General features: G+C 37.1%; 1 protein-coding gene across 2 annotated transcripts in view; it reads left to right on the forward strand.

Moving 5' to 3' along the window:
• Positions 1–4,256, forward strand: part of LOC141482662 (alpha-1B adrenergic receptor-like) — a 102,830-nt gene extending 98,574 nt beyond the window's left edge. For both annotated transcript variants that reach the window (XM_074176243.1, XM_074176242.1), the window contains exon 3: positions 3,805–4,256. In XM_074176243.1, coding sequence (XP_074032344.1) covers positions 3,805–4,256 — 452 coding nt within the window. The remainder of the gene's footprint in view (positions 1–3,804) is intronic.
• The last annotated feature ends 14,282 nt before the right edge of the window (positions 4,257–18,538 follow it).

The following is an 18,538-nucleotide window of genomic DNA, read 5'->3' on the forward strand; positions in this document are numbered from 1 at the left end:
AGAACAGACGGGAATGTCACACGAGACTGTAAGGAAAGCACTGAAAATGCACAAATTTCATCCATATAAAATGCAGATTCTCCACGAGCTCCATGAGGATGATTATGACAGAAGAATAGAATTCTGTGAAATCATGACTCTTCGAATCAATGCTTTACCTAATCTTCTGTTCAATATCTGTTTCAGTGATGAATGTTCATTTTTCCTGAATGGCAATGTTAATAGGCAAAATTGTCGCTATTGGAGTGACGAAAACCCTCACAATTTTCGAGAAGGACATACACAACACCCACAAAAAGTTAATGTTTGGGCTGGTATTCTTGGAAATGCCATTATCGGACCTTTATTTTTTGAAGAAAACTTGAATGGTGATCTGTACCTAGATATGCTTCAAGCACCTATCGATCCACTTATAACTCACGAGCTCGAAACTCAAATTGATGCACACGGTAATTTACTGTTGCAGGAAGATTTGTTACATTTCCAACAGGACGGTGCGCCACCTCATTATTTTCGCCCCGTCCGACAATGGTTGAACGAGCGATTCCGGGAGAGATGGATTGGCAGAAGGGGATCAATTGAGTGGCCACCGAGATCACCGGATTTGACTCCATTAGATTTTTTTCTTTGGGGATATCTCAAATCTGTCGTTTATAAAACACAGCCCACTGATATGGATGACCTCAAAGGACGAATTACAGCAGCATGCCGGTCAATTAGTGGTGAAGTTTTCCAAAATGTTCGAGAGGAGTTCGAAAACAGACTGTATTACTGTTTAGAGCAGAATGGACAACATTTTGAACATATTATCAGATAAAGCGTAACAAGATGGTTGAAATTTGTTTTTTGCAATTTAGTATTTTTTGTTTGCACTCGATGCGTATTTCGTTAACTAAGTAGTTCTACATTCCTCTCACATCCACGAATTCGAATATTACTCAAGGGTTGGAACGATGCTACCTAGTACGATGCTCACCTTTTCCAATAGTCCATTACAATCATTTGTTTTGAATACCAACCTGAATACCAAACATCTAGTGCGGGCGAGTTTTAATCATTTATTCTTATTCACTTCTAATCACCGTTCGTTTGGAACGTTATTGTTCAAAAACTGCTCATCAAAAACTAATGAAAAAGGTATCATTGGCAAGAGAATTGAATGCCCTTCAAAATGATGTGCCACTTGACCCCCCTTTCCATTTGAAATTCTGAGGGTAACATCCACCCCTCCTAGGGGGTTGAACCCCGAGGGTTGAAAATATTCATTCAGAGTGTCCCCCTTGCAAATAAAGTTGACCTGTCTGACCATTTTTTCATATTATGTACTGGAAGGGAGATATTGAGGGTGGGAAGTTTTCAAATTGACACACTGTATATGAGATATCTTCAACAGGCCTTCTAGACTATACTCAGATGACCAGAACTATTTTTTCAATGGTATTAAATTCTTTCGGAATTCTTTCTGGCCATGGATTTATACAGGTCACTGAAATTCTGTTTGGCTTGAGTTCCCGAATATAATGTTTAATGTAGGCTGGTTATCCGGGATATAATATACCAAATATATGGCAACTCGAACAAAAAGCTTGCATATCTGGGCTGTTTCCTGAAAAACTAAACCCGCAGATTGGATTTGAAAAATTACCGGCATTTTTGACTTACAGAAATACTGCATAAATAATTGCGTATTTGTGCCAGTTGATTTGAGATGTATCCCCGTAAAAATCTGTTGAACGTGGTATTCTGTGACAAGAAAAAAAAAGAAGAAATATTTCGTTATCCAACAAAATATCCACTACGATATATGTATATTTAATCTATTCCATCAAAACAACATCCAAACAACCGTTTGAAAATACAAGACTCGCCGAACACACACTCTCTTTGGCAACCTTGGGGTACCTCACGGCGGCTTCCGCGAAGTTTTTGGAAGGTGCAACGACATTACTGTCATTGCGCGGCTTCTTCAACCTTCCTGGGGTTCCCCTAATGGAGGTGTTCAAGTGAGCGCGCTTTCCTGCAGGGACAGCCGGTTCCTTGCCTTTATTCAAGGCGGAGATCTTGGCGCCCGCCGCAGGAAGTGCCCTTACTGTTGGATATGGACTGGGGTACACTTATAGTTGCTGCAACTTCTGCCTTTTTCGCTTTCTTTCTCCTTTTGGCCTCGGTGCCGCAAATGCGCTGATGCTTTGGCCTTTGTATTACATCACGAGGTGATCTGCTATGTCCAGCCTCATTTCGAGCGGTATATTTGGGTGAACATTTCTGTTCATCTCCAGCCACCGCCATAAATTGACGTGAGCACTTCTTTCCAGCCTCGGGATTGGTTTTTGTTGTGTCTGTTTGTTCGTGTCATTCATGTGTGTTCCCACGAGTAGCAAGGAAAGAGTTGATCACCTCTGGCAGAGCCCCGCATTACCAGAGGAAGGCTGATTACAATGAGGTTTCGCCCGGTTCCCCAAGGGGATCGTTCGTGACCGCATATCACCCTGCGGCCATTCAGCTGTCGGACGATTCCTTACACCTTAGCTTGGGTAGGCTGGTCCACGGTGGCATGTTTCGCAAAGGCATTTGGGGAGTTTCAGTTCCCCTTACCTTACTTATTTCTGCCACTGACCAGGAGTCCGGCGATCCCGTCCGTAAGTCCACATATTGGCACAGCCCCACCCCCCTTCGTTTCCCTGTACGCCACCTGGGAACACGCTCGATAGGTAGCCCAACTCACGGGAGCCCTGCTTATTGTGTCTTTCAATTAGTCAACATTGCCAAAAGTTGAGCTGAATACCTTGTCTTTGATAAAACCCCACAACGGAAACTCCAGAAAGGTTAGGTCAGGAAAATTTGGTGACCATTTTATAGGACCACTGTTTCCTACCAATCGTCCTGGCATTGTCGTTTTAAGGATATTTCTGTAAATAGTTCAGCGATGTGGTGGGGATTCATCATATTGTAAATATTAATATTTTTTCAGAATATTCTGAGGCAAATCTTCCAACAACCCAATTAGAGTCTCCGACAAGAATTCCAAATATAATTCCCCCGTCAAAGATGTCTCAAAAAGTAAGCATCTACAATATTGATGTTTAGCAAACCAAGCCAAACATCAACTCCGAATCTCTCCTTGAAATTTGTAGCTCTATGTAAGAAGGAATGTTCTTGTAGTCAGTGATAATAAATATTTCTTTCAAACCTTCCATTATTCGTGAATCTACTCTCATCACACCATAACATTCCATTAAAGATTTTATTATTCTGACGAAGTTGTCTGAGTAGACATCTGTTTCGATCACCAAGTGATCATCTTCAGGAGGAAGATCAAACTAATCATACTTACAAAGTTATCCTTATTTATACCATATTATACCTCTTCTACGTACCCACGTCTTGAGTATCTTAAATTAATTTCACAATATTGCCTTATCTACTAGTCTTAAACTGATTTTACAATGTGTCTTTATGTAATAGTCGGATATATAGTATACTATCAGGTATTGGTCTGCCATCGTTTTTCATAATATTATTATATTTACTTATTTCTACACTTTCATAGGCATCTAGATGCCTGTAGTTGTTTACTTGTCTAACTAATTTCAATGAAATAAAGTCTATGGAATGGAGATGCCCATTATATTTCAAAAACAATCACTCATATTCCCAACCTGGGAGAGATATTATTGAGGAAACGTTTGCCCAATTCAACTGACCTTGCAAGTCTCACCGTTTCCGAGATAGCAGTAGTAGAATCAGCTAAAAAAAAGTCTATATAATCCTTTCATCACATAACTTTATTTTTTATTCTTTCAGGAAACACATTTCTCGTTAACGTAGCCCTGGCAGATTTCCTAGTCTCAGGTCTGGTGGTCCCGGCGTCAGCGGTCGTCATTTTGGCAGGCCTGCGCGACAACAACTTGGTCGTTTGCAGATTCCAATGGTTCCTCGCTACCTTGTGTTTCTTGGTCACTGTTCTGTCATTAGCAGCAATCGCGGTAGAGAATTATTTTCGCCTTTGCTTCTCACAGAATTGCTACGATAAGCTGACCCGTAGAAAAATAACCATCATTCTCCTAGTATTATGGAGTGTATGTTCCTGTATTTCTGGACTACAGTTCACTAAAGATTTATCCTTCGATTATTGCACGAGGAAATATTCAGGACTCATCCCATATCAAGCCACGGTGGGGGCCGTTCTAGTGTTTCTACCTATGACAATCACGCTCATCTCCTATGTAAGAGCTGGTTTCCAAGTTCGCAGGTAAGTTTACTCAGAGTTTTAGAACTTTCTTAAAATGGAGATTATCAGAATTTCCGGGAACTTGAAATAAAAAATTGAAAAGTTCTCAATTACTCTATCCTTGTTTGAAGGTGGTTGACAATGTTTCGTGGTGTATTTCATCAGATCGGACTTCCATTGTCTAATATAATATAAATTAATTTGAAATCCATGAAAAAAAATAAAAAGATTAACCGAAAATAACAATTTTATTAAACAAAAAACTGTAATTACAAAGAAATAACATGCAAGCAACAACCAAAAAATCAAAATTGAAATATTAATAAAAGCTGAAAAATTAAAAAATATCATTAACAAAAATGAAAATTAAAAAGATTTCAAACCAAGTTATGTCACGACGTTTCGATTGTTAGTATACACAATCATCTTCTGGTGATAACTGGACTTATTCCTCTGAAATGTGACTATTTATAGGTCATTCGAGTACTTTCACTTACCCCTTCTTCCCTCTCCGCTTCATTGGTTTTAGCGGGAGATGACCGTTTGGCGGGAGTTGGTCGTTTTTGTCTTGATTAGAGGTTTCCATATGTTACGTATCTCTACGCTAGCTTGACTAAATGCGTTGTTGGACAACATATACGCGGCTTCTTTGAATTGTCTCCCAAACCATTGTTCCTCTTTGTGGATTATTTCAGCTTGAGCCCACTTGATGTTGTAATGATGAGTCCAAACATTGTCTGATATTCCGGATTTGCTGGTTTCTCCTCGCTGTGTGTGTTTCTTGTGCTCAGCAATGCGAACTTTCAATGGCCTCGCAGGGTATCCGGTAAATGCAATTCTTGGAATCGTTTGGTGGCCTGGTTTTCGTGAGGCTGCTGCGGATAATGTTCCCAGATCTGAAGCAGGTCCTGATGTTTTACTTGGACCCAATCTTTCTTATCCTTTCCGATACTCCTCTGATGTAGGGAAGTACAACTACTGGTTGTGGCGGCTTCTCTTCCTTGTGGAGCTCTTACTGTGTTCTAGCTAAAGCCTGTTCCACCATCACTCTGGAGTAACCATTCCATTGAAAGTCATTTTTGATGATGCCTAGTTCCTTTTTGAGACCTTCCTTTGTATTACATAGCCCGAAAGCACGGTCTAGTTATATTATATTAGACAATGGAAGTCCGATCTGATGTAATACTCTATCCTTGTTTTCAAGTGAACTAATTCACACATTTAGTGTAAATTTAGTACTGATATTTAGTACCCTCATTTAGTTTTGATGACAATACAAATTCATTAACTCTATATCACTGTAAATCCAAGATGGCAGCCAAAAAAATATGGCGGATTACATATTGTTTCACAAATACCTCAATATGGGTATCAAATTGACAAAAATACAGGAAGACAAAATGATTTCAAAGAAAAAAAATTATTGTAGATAAAAAAAACAAACTGATTACAGACCAATTTTCTTAATGAGCCATATCGGAATGTTTTTGAAAAAATTCCAAAAATAAGAATAGAGAAATATATAAAAAAGTTATGAGACGATGGACATAGGAGAAACCTCATTATGTGTCTTCGATGACTTGGCAAAGTTATTCGACATAGTGTGTCACCACAGGTTACTAAGATTATTAGAAAATATACGTTTCAGAGGTGAACCATTGAAACTTGTCACTAGTTACTATCGAACAGAAAACAGAGAGTTCAGATCAAGTCATTGAGTGTAACGTGCCCCAAGGAACGGTGCTTGGACCTATTCTATTCAATATTTATATCAATGATCTCTACAATATTGATGTGGAAGTGACTATTATAAGCTTTGCCGACGACACCGCCCTTCTATTTCGTGGCAAGTATTGAAACATTCTGAAATTTATCGCCGAAAGGGAATTGGAAACTTTATTTCATTGGTTCGACAGCAGGCTACTGACCATAAAACTTTTCTAAGACCCACTTTATTGCCTTCTTAATTTATAACAACAACTTACCCACATATAGTAAATTTACAGTTGATATAAACAATAATATATCATTGACATCGAAAGGAGAGAACATATAAAATATCTAGGTCTCATTATAGACCAAAATCTTAGATGGCACAAACACGCTGAAACTTTAAAGTACATTTTACTTGAACTGCTTTGAATATATTGCATACTCAATTCACTTTTATTGTTATATTTTATTATCATCGTATAACTCTTTGATCTAAACTTATAGTGAACATAACACACTTTTATCATTCTGCTTTTTTATTATATTTAATATTATTATTTTCACCTTATTATTATATTTCATAGATCAGACTCATATTTTAGTAGCATACCCATGCACAAGGTTTCACCTTTTATGGGTTTTCTATTTTATTTGCTATTATTGTTACTCACTCTGTTGTACATCTAAATATTATGAGCAAATAAATTATTATTATTATTAATAATGGACTGGGCTTGACTGAGACACTAAATGAACTTAACAGAATGAGAAGAATTGAGTAACACAATTAGAAACTGTAAACTTGAAAATGAAATAAGTACAAACATTTTCTTATTCCAAACGGTTTTATTGAAAAAAAAGATAATAATGATGTAGATACTGCACTGAAAACTAAAAAATAACTCGAAAGGTCCTAGGTAGCAGTCATCACACCACACTCTTCAGGGATCTAAGGTATTGATCAGATGAAAAAAGTATAAAACCATTAGGCGTGGAAATTCCATACATAGTCATACCCAAACACAAATCTTCCATATTCACCCGCTACTTCTCGTATAATTCACCTAAATATTACAATCAACTAACTACCCCGTGAGTTTAGATGTTATACCACAGAACACTTTAAAAATAGACTAAAGACTTACTAAGTGTCTAGTCTCTTAACTGTTTCCGACCCTGGCATTACAAAAATGAATTTTCTACCGCGGTTGCATGCATTTTCTGACATTGTCATGACAGTCTCACTGCCAACTCGACTTCTTTATTATTGTTTAATGATTGCTATTTACAATTTGAGTTGAAAAACAGCCTTGGCTGATACTCTGCCTATTAATCTTTGTACTGAAAGTTGTTTCCTCTTTCCCCTTTCCTCTTTTTGTTTGTTTTGATTGTACTTTTATGGTGAATAAAAACGTATTATCAACATTTTTTACCGTAGTATGCGCTAGTCAGGCCCTATCATCCGAAGCCCCGGTACATTCGGAAGGGCGACCCATCATTATCAACCAACGACCGTGGAGTAAGTGATCATTGGGTCTGAGAATCATGTGCCCTGAGCCAGCATAGTGAGCCAAGAGGAACAGCCTTCTGCATATGTCCTGCTAAGATTTCTGCCTTTGTGCGGCAAGCCAGAATGATTTTAAGAATCGAGAGTAAAGAGGGCTTCATTCCACCAAGGACTCCAATAATCAGAACAATCTTCTTGACAGGGTGGTTTGGACAGCGTCTGCGGAGTTCGAAGAGAAAATCTCATACTTCATCCGTTTTACTTCTCTTTTCAGACGTTATTCGTCTCGCCGGGAGCTGAAAACTCCACGACAAATATTGTCTTGCTTTAGTGATCGAAAAGGACTACATCAGGCTCGTCAGCTTGAGCTGGGGAAAAGAAGAGTTCCAGTAAATTCGGAACTTCTCGTTCCCCACAACAGATTCAATATCTCCCGGAGCGTAGGGCAACACCGGTTTTTCGTCAATACCGTAAGAGTGCCGTAGATGGTAATAAAGCATTCTTAGGGCCGTGTTATGTCGATGGATAAAGGTCGAGACGGCATATGCTGGACATGCTGACAGCAATTGCATTAGGGTCTCGGAAGCCTTGCAGTAGGCCCTGCACCTTGTGTCAGGAACATCTATACCCATTACGCGACTAAGGTAGACTAAGAGTTCTTGAAGTGAAGTTCGAGGTGTACTGAGTTGAACCTCAAAACGATGAGCAGCCACAGTCCGTCCCGTATTTCTGATATGTACCGCTCTTGGTGGAATTAAATATGCCAAGTAAGTTGAACACTTCTCGTGAAGGTATCTATAGAAGAGAGACAAATCTCCAACCTTTCATTGATGTTCCAGACTATCAAGAGTGCAAGTGAAGTTCGCGTCTCCAATCAGGCGGAAGACTCTTTTCTGGATGGAATCCAGCAGCTTCAGGGTATGCTTAGGGGCGGAGCTCCATATATGAGAACAATACTCCAAAAAAGGTCTGATCTGAGCTCTGAAAAGTATCGAAAGTTGTTGAGGTGTGCAAAGTTTTCTGATTCTTCTTCAGCGATATGATTGTGCCAAGACATTTTGGTGTCCATTTTAACCCCCCAACAAACTTACCCAAAGCAGAAAATGGAATTGTCTGACCTGACATTATTATATTCGGTTCGGAGACATTTATCTTTTGGGAGAAAACCGATGCCTGGGTTTTTGTGGCATCGAATTGAACTTGGTTACTTTCACTCTAGTTCGAAATTACTTCTAGATCCTCATTAAGATATGCAACCTCCTGCTGCCGGTGAAGATGTGAATTCGCCGCCGATGTCCTGGAATCCAAATGGAAAAACGAGACAAGTGTGCTGCTGTTGTCAACAAAGCAATATATCGGATTCTTGGTTTTTCCAGTAAGTCGTTGATATATAATAGAAAGAGAAAAGCGAAAGTCAGGCACTTTGATAAGCCAAGGTCTTCAATGTTATTAAAGAAGAACCCATGCATTGGCTCATCTTTGTGTTGCCTCAGAAGTGAGGTGATCTCTGTGGCTTTCATATGAGACTTTTGCTGAACGGGTTCCAACTCGTTGACACAGTTGTGATTATTATTATAATTATTATTACTACTAAGGTAACGCTAACTTTACGAAAAGATTGTAGAAGTATTATTTAAGTGCATCGTAGATGCCGAATTGCATTGCCTTCATTTAATCGTTGTACTACTCTTCCCATCCTGTGGATTAGTAATAATAATGAAAAATGTTATGAAATAAACAGTTGCTTGCAATAAAATTATCCAATCAACTCCAAATCGAATCCTTCATAGATTTGGAATCTCGATAAAAGATGAAAAAATGCAATTTCAGCAACATCAATCCGTCTATTTTCTCACATTTTCCGTTAGAGCAATTTTCCAAGGTTTTTTCTTGTCCATTGGAGTATATAAACAGGTCATCAAGTATCGATTAGAAATACATGATACTTACAGCTGGAAATACCTGAAAAGAAACAAATAATCCACATGTATCACATTCATCATAATTACGAGAAATGATAAATAATATCCTAGAAGGAGTATAGTATACACTTTTATTCCAATGCAGTATGAATGTGATTACGATAGAATATATTTTAGAGTGGTATGTATACCTTATTATTGGAAATTTATATTCATAAACGTTTAACAATAATAACGAAGATGCTTTTAAGCTAATGGAGAATCTTTTTCTTAAGGCAGTTATTGCGTATTCACAATGACACACAATATTGAAAAAAATTGGAGTACCCCAGAATTTTCTGTGGATCTTGTGCATTTCCTTCGTAATCTGTAAATATTTCTGCCCAGTTCTTGTGCAGAGTTGAACTTCGAATAAATGCTCCACCATATTTTTCTGATACCAACCACTTTGGGAGAAATTTCGCAGGTTGAGGTGATCAAAAATGACATTTATACCTACAAACGAAGACTTTATATAGGGACCATTTTGGAAAAGAACCGTGGTGCTGCTTTAAAAAGAATCGGCTTAGTAAAATCACAGAGATGTTACCTATAAAACAAGATATTACATGAAGCTGTTTATGAAGGGAATACTTAGTATTTTTGTTTTATATCTCTATAGTGTACATGGTACATTTTCATTTATATTGTTGTTACATATTATGTAATCCTGTACAGAAATTACCTTAGCATAAGTGCTTGTAGTGCATATTTTTACACGAAGAAAGATAATTTTTTTTCTATGTTTGAAAATGTCCATATAGGACGAAACTGCAGTAACGTTAGTTACAAATAAAAGTGGTAAAAACCATAGAAATTTTCATTTCTCTTTTCATCATGATCTCCTACCACATAGTAACGGCTACATCCATCAAGTTATAATTTTTGTATTTTGTTTTTTAATTTTAATGCTTTGATGTTTGAAGAAGTGCAAACTGATCGTGTCAAGGGATTTGAAAAAAATTGTTTTTTTTGTATGAAAACACTGGCGAATAAATAATATATGGGTATTTTGAATACAATTGAGTAGAAATGAGTGAAATTGAGGAGTGCTTTTTCATTTTATCATTTATTCATATTTATTCATTCATTTTTGTTTATTTTATTTTCATTTATAAGTATATTTTGTTTTCATTCATAACTTTTCTTATTTGGTATTTGAACGAACTGAGTTTATATATTTATATATGAAGTGGTAGTTTGTTATATAGTTTCGGAACTATATTAAAAATGCTGTAATGGGAGTGACTTTTTCTAAGTATATCAATCGATTGGTTCGTGATGAATCGGGTTGGATTAGTTTTGTTGGGTTTCATGGTTGGCTTTGTTTTTTATGCATTTATAGCAAGCATTGGTGCATATGTAATTCGTCAATGTTGAAGATATCTAGTTCTTTGCAAAGCTTATCAGTGGGGAAACATTTGTGCAATGATCCATCTCAAAAGAGGACGATACGGGGACGATGGAGAGGATGTGCAGCTCGTAGATGGAAGCATCCTACACCATTTGGATGCTGGAGAGACGTATACTCACCTCAGGGTGGAACAACGCCACTCAAAAGATGTAACAGCAGTGAATAACTCTCTCCGCGGCAAGTATCAGCACAAACTTCGACAGATCGGGTCATCGGAACTGTCGGGGAAGAATAAAGTTGCTTCAACAAATATGCTTGCCGTTCCAATCTTACTCTACTCGTTTGGAGTAGTGAAGTAGACTCGGGAGGAGCTGTCTCAACTCAACGTAGAGACCCGAAAAATGATGCATCTCTATAGGAGTTTGCATCCCAAATCGTCCGTCCCACGGTTGTACTTCCCCCGACAACAGAGAGGCCGTGGACTTTTGAGTTTGGGAGTGTCTACATGACAGAATGATACTGGATATAGCCTTTAAGTCGTCAGGATTTCAGATCAACTTCTCTGCATAGTTCGTGACCATGAGAGACCAGGAATTGGAGCATTTCTCTTTAGGGCAGCTGCCCGAGCAGCTGATGAACTCGGTATAGTTTTCGACACTGAACGAGGTGACCAAAACTCTGCCATCGAGTTGGAACCCGTTCAGCAGAAAGCTCATATAAAAGCCGTAGAGATAACCTCACTTCTGCGGAAACACAAGAATAAGCCAATGCATCGGGTCTTCTTCAATTAAATTGAAGACCTTGGCTTATCAAAGAGCCTGACTTTTGCTTTCCTTAGGTCGAGTGGGTTTGAAGTCGGAAACTGAGGGGTTCATCATGGCTTGCTAAGATGGTGTCTTCAACACCTTAGTATACTGCAGTCGCGTGATGGGTATAGAGGTTCCTGACATAAGATTCAGGGCCTGCCGCAAGGCCCCCGAGACTCCAATGCACTTGCTATCAGCATGTCCAGCATATGCAGTCTCGGCCTATATCTACCGACATAACGAGGCCCTTAGAGTGCTATATCACCATCTACGGAACTCTTACGGTATTGACGAGTCACCAGTGTTGCCCTACGCTCCGGGGGATATTGAATCCGTTGTGGGAAACGAGAAGTGCCGAATTTATTGGAACTATTCGTTCCCCACCCTCAGGCTCATACAAGCTAATATAGTCGTTCTCGACCACCAGAGCAAAACGATATTTATCGTGGAGTTTTCAGCTCCTGGCGAGACAAATATCGTCTGAAGAAAAAACGGATAAAATATCGAGATTTTCTCTTCAAACTCCGCAGACTCTATCCAGACCACTCTGTCATGATGGTTGTTCTGATTATTGGAATGATGCCCTTTCTACTCTCGAATCTTAAAATCATACCGGCCTGCCGCAGTAAGGCAGAAATCTTAGCCGGACAGCTGCAGAAGGCTGTCATTCTTGGCTCACTGTGCTTGCTCAGGGCACATGATTCTCGGATCCAATGATCACTTACCCCACGGTGTGGGGAGTGGTCGTTGGTTGATAATGCTGGGGCGCCCTCCCGAATGTATCGGGGCTTCGGGGGATAGGACCTGACCAGCGCATACTTCGATATTAAAAAATATTAATAATAATACCAATAATACCAATTAATAAAAATGAGTCATATTTTGTTCATGCAGTTAGGGTGACATTCAGTTTGTATGTAATAATTAGATTGTACAATATGAAAAATAATTCAACAGTTAACATACATCTGTTCTTCCATCTAACCCCAAGAAAGAAGTCATAGACAGCAACTGGAGTAATGAATCAGTAAATTAAATCAAATCAATAGAGAAAGAGTGAAAGCTCAGCGATATTTCAATCCGAATAATGTATTGTTATAGGGAAAAATAATAGTCAAAAAGAACTCATTTGATTTTATGTAGTGGTGAGGTAAGTGATTGAGACGGTTAACAATACAATAAGAAAACGACCGTTTGAAAAACTCAGTATGGTGGCGAGTTACAGTAATAGTATTTCTGTCTTAAGTTAAGGAAATATACATGTTGTGAGTAGTTTTCAAATTTTATAATGCATTATTATATGATCCTCCCCATTACTATATAGTATCTCAATAATGGTTCAATTAAAGATGTATATATAAGTTTCGATTGTCTAAAATGTACCTAAGTATTAAACATTCTCGGATTAATTACCTAACTTTGTTGTTCTCATATTTTGAATGCTCGTTTCATTTTAGGTGTTGAGTGCATGTTTTGTTAAGCATAATATTATTTCTGTTATTCATTAACACTTTTTTATTTCTGGTTAGAAACATTCATATTTTGTATTTCTCATTTCTGTAATCGATATTTTTTCACAGTATTTTTTTGCTGCTATGCCAATCGAGCAACTAGCAATAGATGAAACCACTCGTTTTATGGACTCATAGGTTTATCATGTTGTTTGCTCTCATGAAATTGCTAAATAACAGGGAATTGAATTTACCTAATGAAAATTAGCATTGTGGGAATTCATTTATAATAACAATGGATTGGCTTTATGGATAATACATGAAACAATACAAAGATGAATAGGAAAAAAGTAACAGGAGATTCTGGTACTCATTGGCAAAGTCTATCTAGAGCTACTCAAACACAACCAACAAGCACCACTCCATAATGAATGCTAACATACAGAAATAAAAAAACAATTACCGGTGAGTGCTCAGACACCGAAAAGAATTGATCTTTGAAACTGAGCAGTGCGATGTCGTGGCATAGTTAATTTGTTTTTATTTCTAATATTTACTGGATGGCTGATTGATCAAATCTAGATCAGCGGTAAAGAGATTTTGTCCCTTAGCATACTCTTCGATTCGAAATTCATATATAAATGTACGTCATCAGCATAAGCTTGTATTTTATAGTTATTGAAGGATGAGATAATGTCAGTGGTATAAATGATGAACAATAAAGGTCCCAAAATGAAACCCTGTGGGAGATAAGAAGTAGTGACCATCAACTAAAACTTTTTGAAATCTAAGTACCCAGTAAATAAGACCATATGAAAAATAAGGCAGCACTATCAAAACAAAAATATTTGAGTATCAAGTACTAGCACTAGCTCATGATTGATGGTATCCAAAGCTTTTGAAAAATCTAGTTAAACCAGAGTACCAATCATTACCTCATCAAGTCCTTCAACAATATCTTGTGTAACAGTAGCAAGAGCTATACCTGTACTGAAGCCTTGCCTGAAACCACATTGCGATGGTGATAACAAATTATTAGCTTTGAAATACTCAATTATTTGTGGATGAATAACTATTTCAGAAATTTTGACATGGCCCGGAGTATACTGATAATTCTGAGATCAGAATAACTGGCTGGATCATTATTCTTGGGAATGGGTTTTCCAACAGCAATTTTTCACAAATCTGGAAAATATGAATGTTCAAAACAACAATTTATAATATGTGTAATGTATTTATTCATAAACAGGCCACAAAGTAAAAGTTTTGTTTGATTAAAAATTTATTGCTATAGAATTCAGTTTTTTCATTTAGTAATAAATATTGTTTTTTTTAAGAACGTTGAGAGAGCATTCCAGGTTTTGCGAATAGACAGACTTGAGATAATATATAATTTCTCATTGATGATAAATAATTTGTTTGAAAATTAAAATTCATCGATAAAATTCTGAGGTCTTATGGCATGACTTTTGAATAAAAATTCTTGATTGACAGATGTGTTATGATAAATTAAGTTTTCGTTTCAACAGCTTCCACTCTTGTGAATCAAAGTAAACTGTTCAGGGTTACGTCCTCGAGTAAATGGCTGAAGGCAGTAAAACTGAACTCAAGAATAGTGTTGCTCTGAGATCGATGCAACTTAATTGAAGTGTGTTTGGATACAATAGAGAGCAAACATTCGCACTCCCCTGGGGTGATATAAAGTGGGAGCGGTATGGAAATGTCAGGAAAACGGATGGAATAGCACATAATTCAAAATACGAAAAGCCATTATGGAATTCGTTTCAGCTAAATATAGACCAATCATTATTGATGCTTTGACAAGTCAGCCATTACTCGAAAACTGCTTCACAGCGGAATATTCCAGGCAGAAGTATTCCTAAAATCACGCATTTTCCAGTGGTTCAACTGAATTTGTATCGGATATGAACTCACTTTGTGGTATTATCTACCTCACACCTAATTAGTCCAATCAAATACACTTGATCAACGGCAGCAACCTTCAGAAGTCGAGATTTTTTCGAGATGAGAATTAACGAGGAGATATCTTTCAACGTGTGACTCTTAGCACTATATTCAACTCTAGGACCAATTTTATGATGTACTGTTTGGAACCTTTGGTGTAGTAATGAATATTACTGGAGTTTTTTCCCAACACCAAATCGTTATTTTTACACCTCGACACGTGTTTCGATCACCAAGTGATCATCTTCAAGAGGGAGATAAAACTAGAAACTACTCAAAACTAAAGCTACTTATGCTATTCAGGTACATCATACAGGTAGGTAATCAGTAATACCACCCATACAAGTGTACCACCCTAAATTAATTTTACAATTGGCCTTATGTATGTTTAAATGTTACAGCTATTCATAGAACAATATTCAGCTATATAAAATTAGTTTCAAAATATTGCCTATCTAAATATATTTACAATGTGTCTTTTTGTAGTAATCAGTAAACCCAACAATATTATTTCAACAAGCTATATAGTATTGGTATTTGGTATTGGTCCGTTATCGTTATTCATAATATTATTATGTTTACTTATTTCTACACTCTCATATGCATCTAGTTGCCTGTTGTTGTTAACTTGTCTAACTAATCTTAAAGAACTGAAGTCTATGGAATGGTTTTGTTGCAAAATATGATGGGCGACTGCTGATTTTAGTATAAAAACTCTTTAGAGTTTATACAACATACAAAAAACATGGTTCTGCAAGAAGGTGAGATTTTGGTTTCTTTTGATGTTAGTTCATTATTTCCTAGCGTCCCAATTCCACAGACCTTGCAATACCTCAGGGAATTACTAGAGAAAAATAATTTCAATAACAACGAAATCGATGAATTTGTTTCTCTTACCAATTTGTGTATGAAACAAAATCGTTTCCAGGTAGAAGGTTGCTTTTATGAACAACAGGAAGAAACGGCCATGGGAAATCCCTTGTCCCCCTACCTGGCAGACCTGTTCATGAGCAGATTCGAAATGGAAACTAAAGAAAAGTCAAAATATTTTCCTAGGATTTGGCTAAGGTATGTGGATGATATTTTCGCGGTATTCGATACCAAAAAATCGAATATCGAGGACTTTGTTTCCTTTTAAATAATAGATGTCCATCAATAAAATTCACGTATGAATTAGAAAATAAGGGACAACTACCATTTCTTGACGTTTTGGTAATGAGGAGCAAAGATGGAGGGTTAGAATACGATATATTTAGAAAAGAAACAAACACGTACAGGTATATTCCTGACAGTTCACATTACTGTGGACAGCACAAACGTGCTGGGTTGAATTTTTTGGTGCATCGTCTTTTGACTTTCCTTCTAACACATGATAGGTTCACAAAAGAAAAACGTACAATACAGGAAATAGCAGCCACTAACGGTTTCCCGAGGGGTATTGTAGATGACATAATTAGGAAAAAGAAGTTAAGGTTAAGAATGAATGAAATCTCGACTTTCAGAAAGGACAGAAACCAAGATAAATACATCTCAGTTCCATACCACCAATATACGAAGAACTTTGGAAAGATTTTCAAGGAACTAGGTATGAAGGTGGTTTTTAAAACAAGTCATACACTGCAGAGCCTTTTTGGAAAGTCCAAAAGACAAAGTCGAGAATTCGGAGGAAAAGTCTGGAATTTACTAAATTGAATGTAAGGACTGCGATGCAAAATATTATGGACAGACAAAAATATGTAATAAAGTGAGATATAAGGAACACATAGCACACTTGAAATATGGAAGACCTGAAAAATCAGCAGTCGCCCATCATATTTTGCAACAAAACCATTCCATAGACTTCAGTTCTTTATGATTAGTTAGACAAGTTAACAACAACAGGCAACTAGATGCCTATGAGAGTGTAGAAATAAGTAAACATAATAATATTATGAATAACGATAACGGACCAATACCAAATAGCATACTATATAGCTTGTTGAAATAATATTGTTTGGGTTTAGATAGGCAATATTGTGAAACTAATTTTATATAGCAGAATATTGTTCTATAAATAGCTGTAACATTTAAACATACATAAGGACATATTGTAAAATAATAGAAAGGCCAATTGTAAAATAATTTAGGGTGATACACTTGTATGGGTGGCATTGCTGATTACCTACCTGTATGATGTACCTGAATAGCATAAGTAGCTTTAGTTTTGAGTAGTTTCTAGTTTTATCTTCCTCTTTGAAGATGATCACTTGGTGAACGAAACACGTATCGAGGTGTAAAAATAACGATTTGGTGTTGGGAAAAAACTCCAGTAATATTTTAGGACCAATGATAGCTGTCAGGCTTGTCATATAATGATATTTAATAATAATAATATTTATTGGAAAATATACATATTTCAATGTCACAAGTTGTACGAGGCAATTTCCGAATAAATATACAAACCCCACAGAAGGAAATATCTGTGCGTGGGTTCTGCAGAAAAGGGAGTACTAATGAATACAATTTCAAAAATTTGAATACGAAATAGTATAACTGAATAAATAAAAGGTAAGACGCTTTAGAAGCATTACACATACTAATTTATTTATATCTGCAAACTTTCTGTATTAAGTTTCTGTGAATCAGTCTTCTGAAAATTCAAATCTACTCTGCGAGTTATAATAATGTCAAACTTTCAGTTTCTCAGTGAATTACTGATGGGTTGAAAAGTTCGTAGGTTATCACATAGATGGCGTTACTAGTATTTGATCCATATTATATTTAGTTAACCCTAACCTTCGGAAGACACGTGCTGTCGTGTCACAGCTGTCGTACTATTAGTTTGTGAGATAGAACATTTTGAGTGAAGCAACTTTTATTACTTTGAAAAAAATGATTATGAAAAAATTTCGTGTGTTAATGAAGATTCGCTTTTTGGCAGAAAAGAAACTGTTGAAGCCAAGGCTTGGTTTGATAAACATTATACCTTGCGCCAGGAGAATCAACAGTTGAGAAGTGGTTTTCTGAGTTTAAACGAGGTGAAATGAGCACGGAGGACGAGGACGCCCAAAGAGGCTGTTACCGACGAAAACATAAAAAAATACCACAAAATAATTTTGTATGACCGCAAAATGGAGTCGACCGAGATAACTGAGGCTCTGAAGATATCAAAGGAACATGTCGCACATATCATGCATGAATATTTTGGTATGCGAAGCTCTGTTCAAAGTGGGTGCCGCGCGAGCTCACAATCGACCAACGACATCGACAAAGAATTGATGATTCTGAGCAGCGTTTGAAGCTGATCCACCACATAAAATATCCATATTTATGCGTCGCGTCAATATGTGATAATGGATGAAACATGGCTCCAGCATCAAAACGATCGTCATCTGCGTAGAGTGCACGTAGTGATCCGATTCTAAAGACGCAACAGTCGGCTGCAAGGTTATGGTATCAGTATTTTGAGATGCGTATGGTATAATATCTATTGACTGTCTTAAATATGGTAAAATCATTAACATCGACTATTACATAGCGTTATTGGAGCGTATGGAGGACAAAATCGCAG

The sequence above is a fragment of the Leptinotarsa decemlineata genome, unplaced genomic scaffold (assembly GCF_025532065.1).
Source record: "Leptinotarsa decemlineata unplaced genomic scaffold, Ldec_3_MD MMD2_tig00001719_RagTag_RagTag, whole genome shotgun sequence".
NCBI classification, from domain to species: domain Eukaryota; kingdom Metazoa; phylum Arthropoda; class Insecta; order Coleoptera; family Chrysomelidae; genus Leptinotarsa; species Leptinotarsa decemlineata.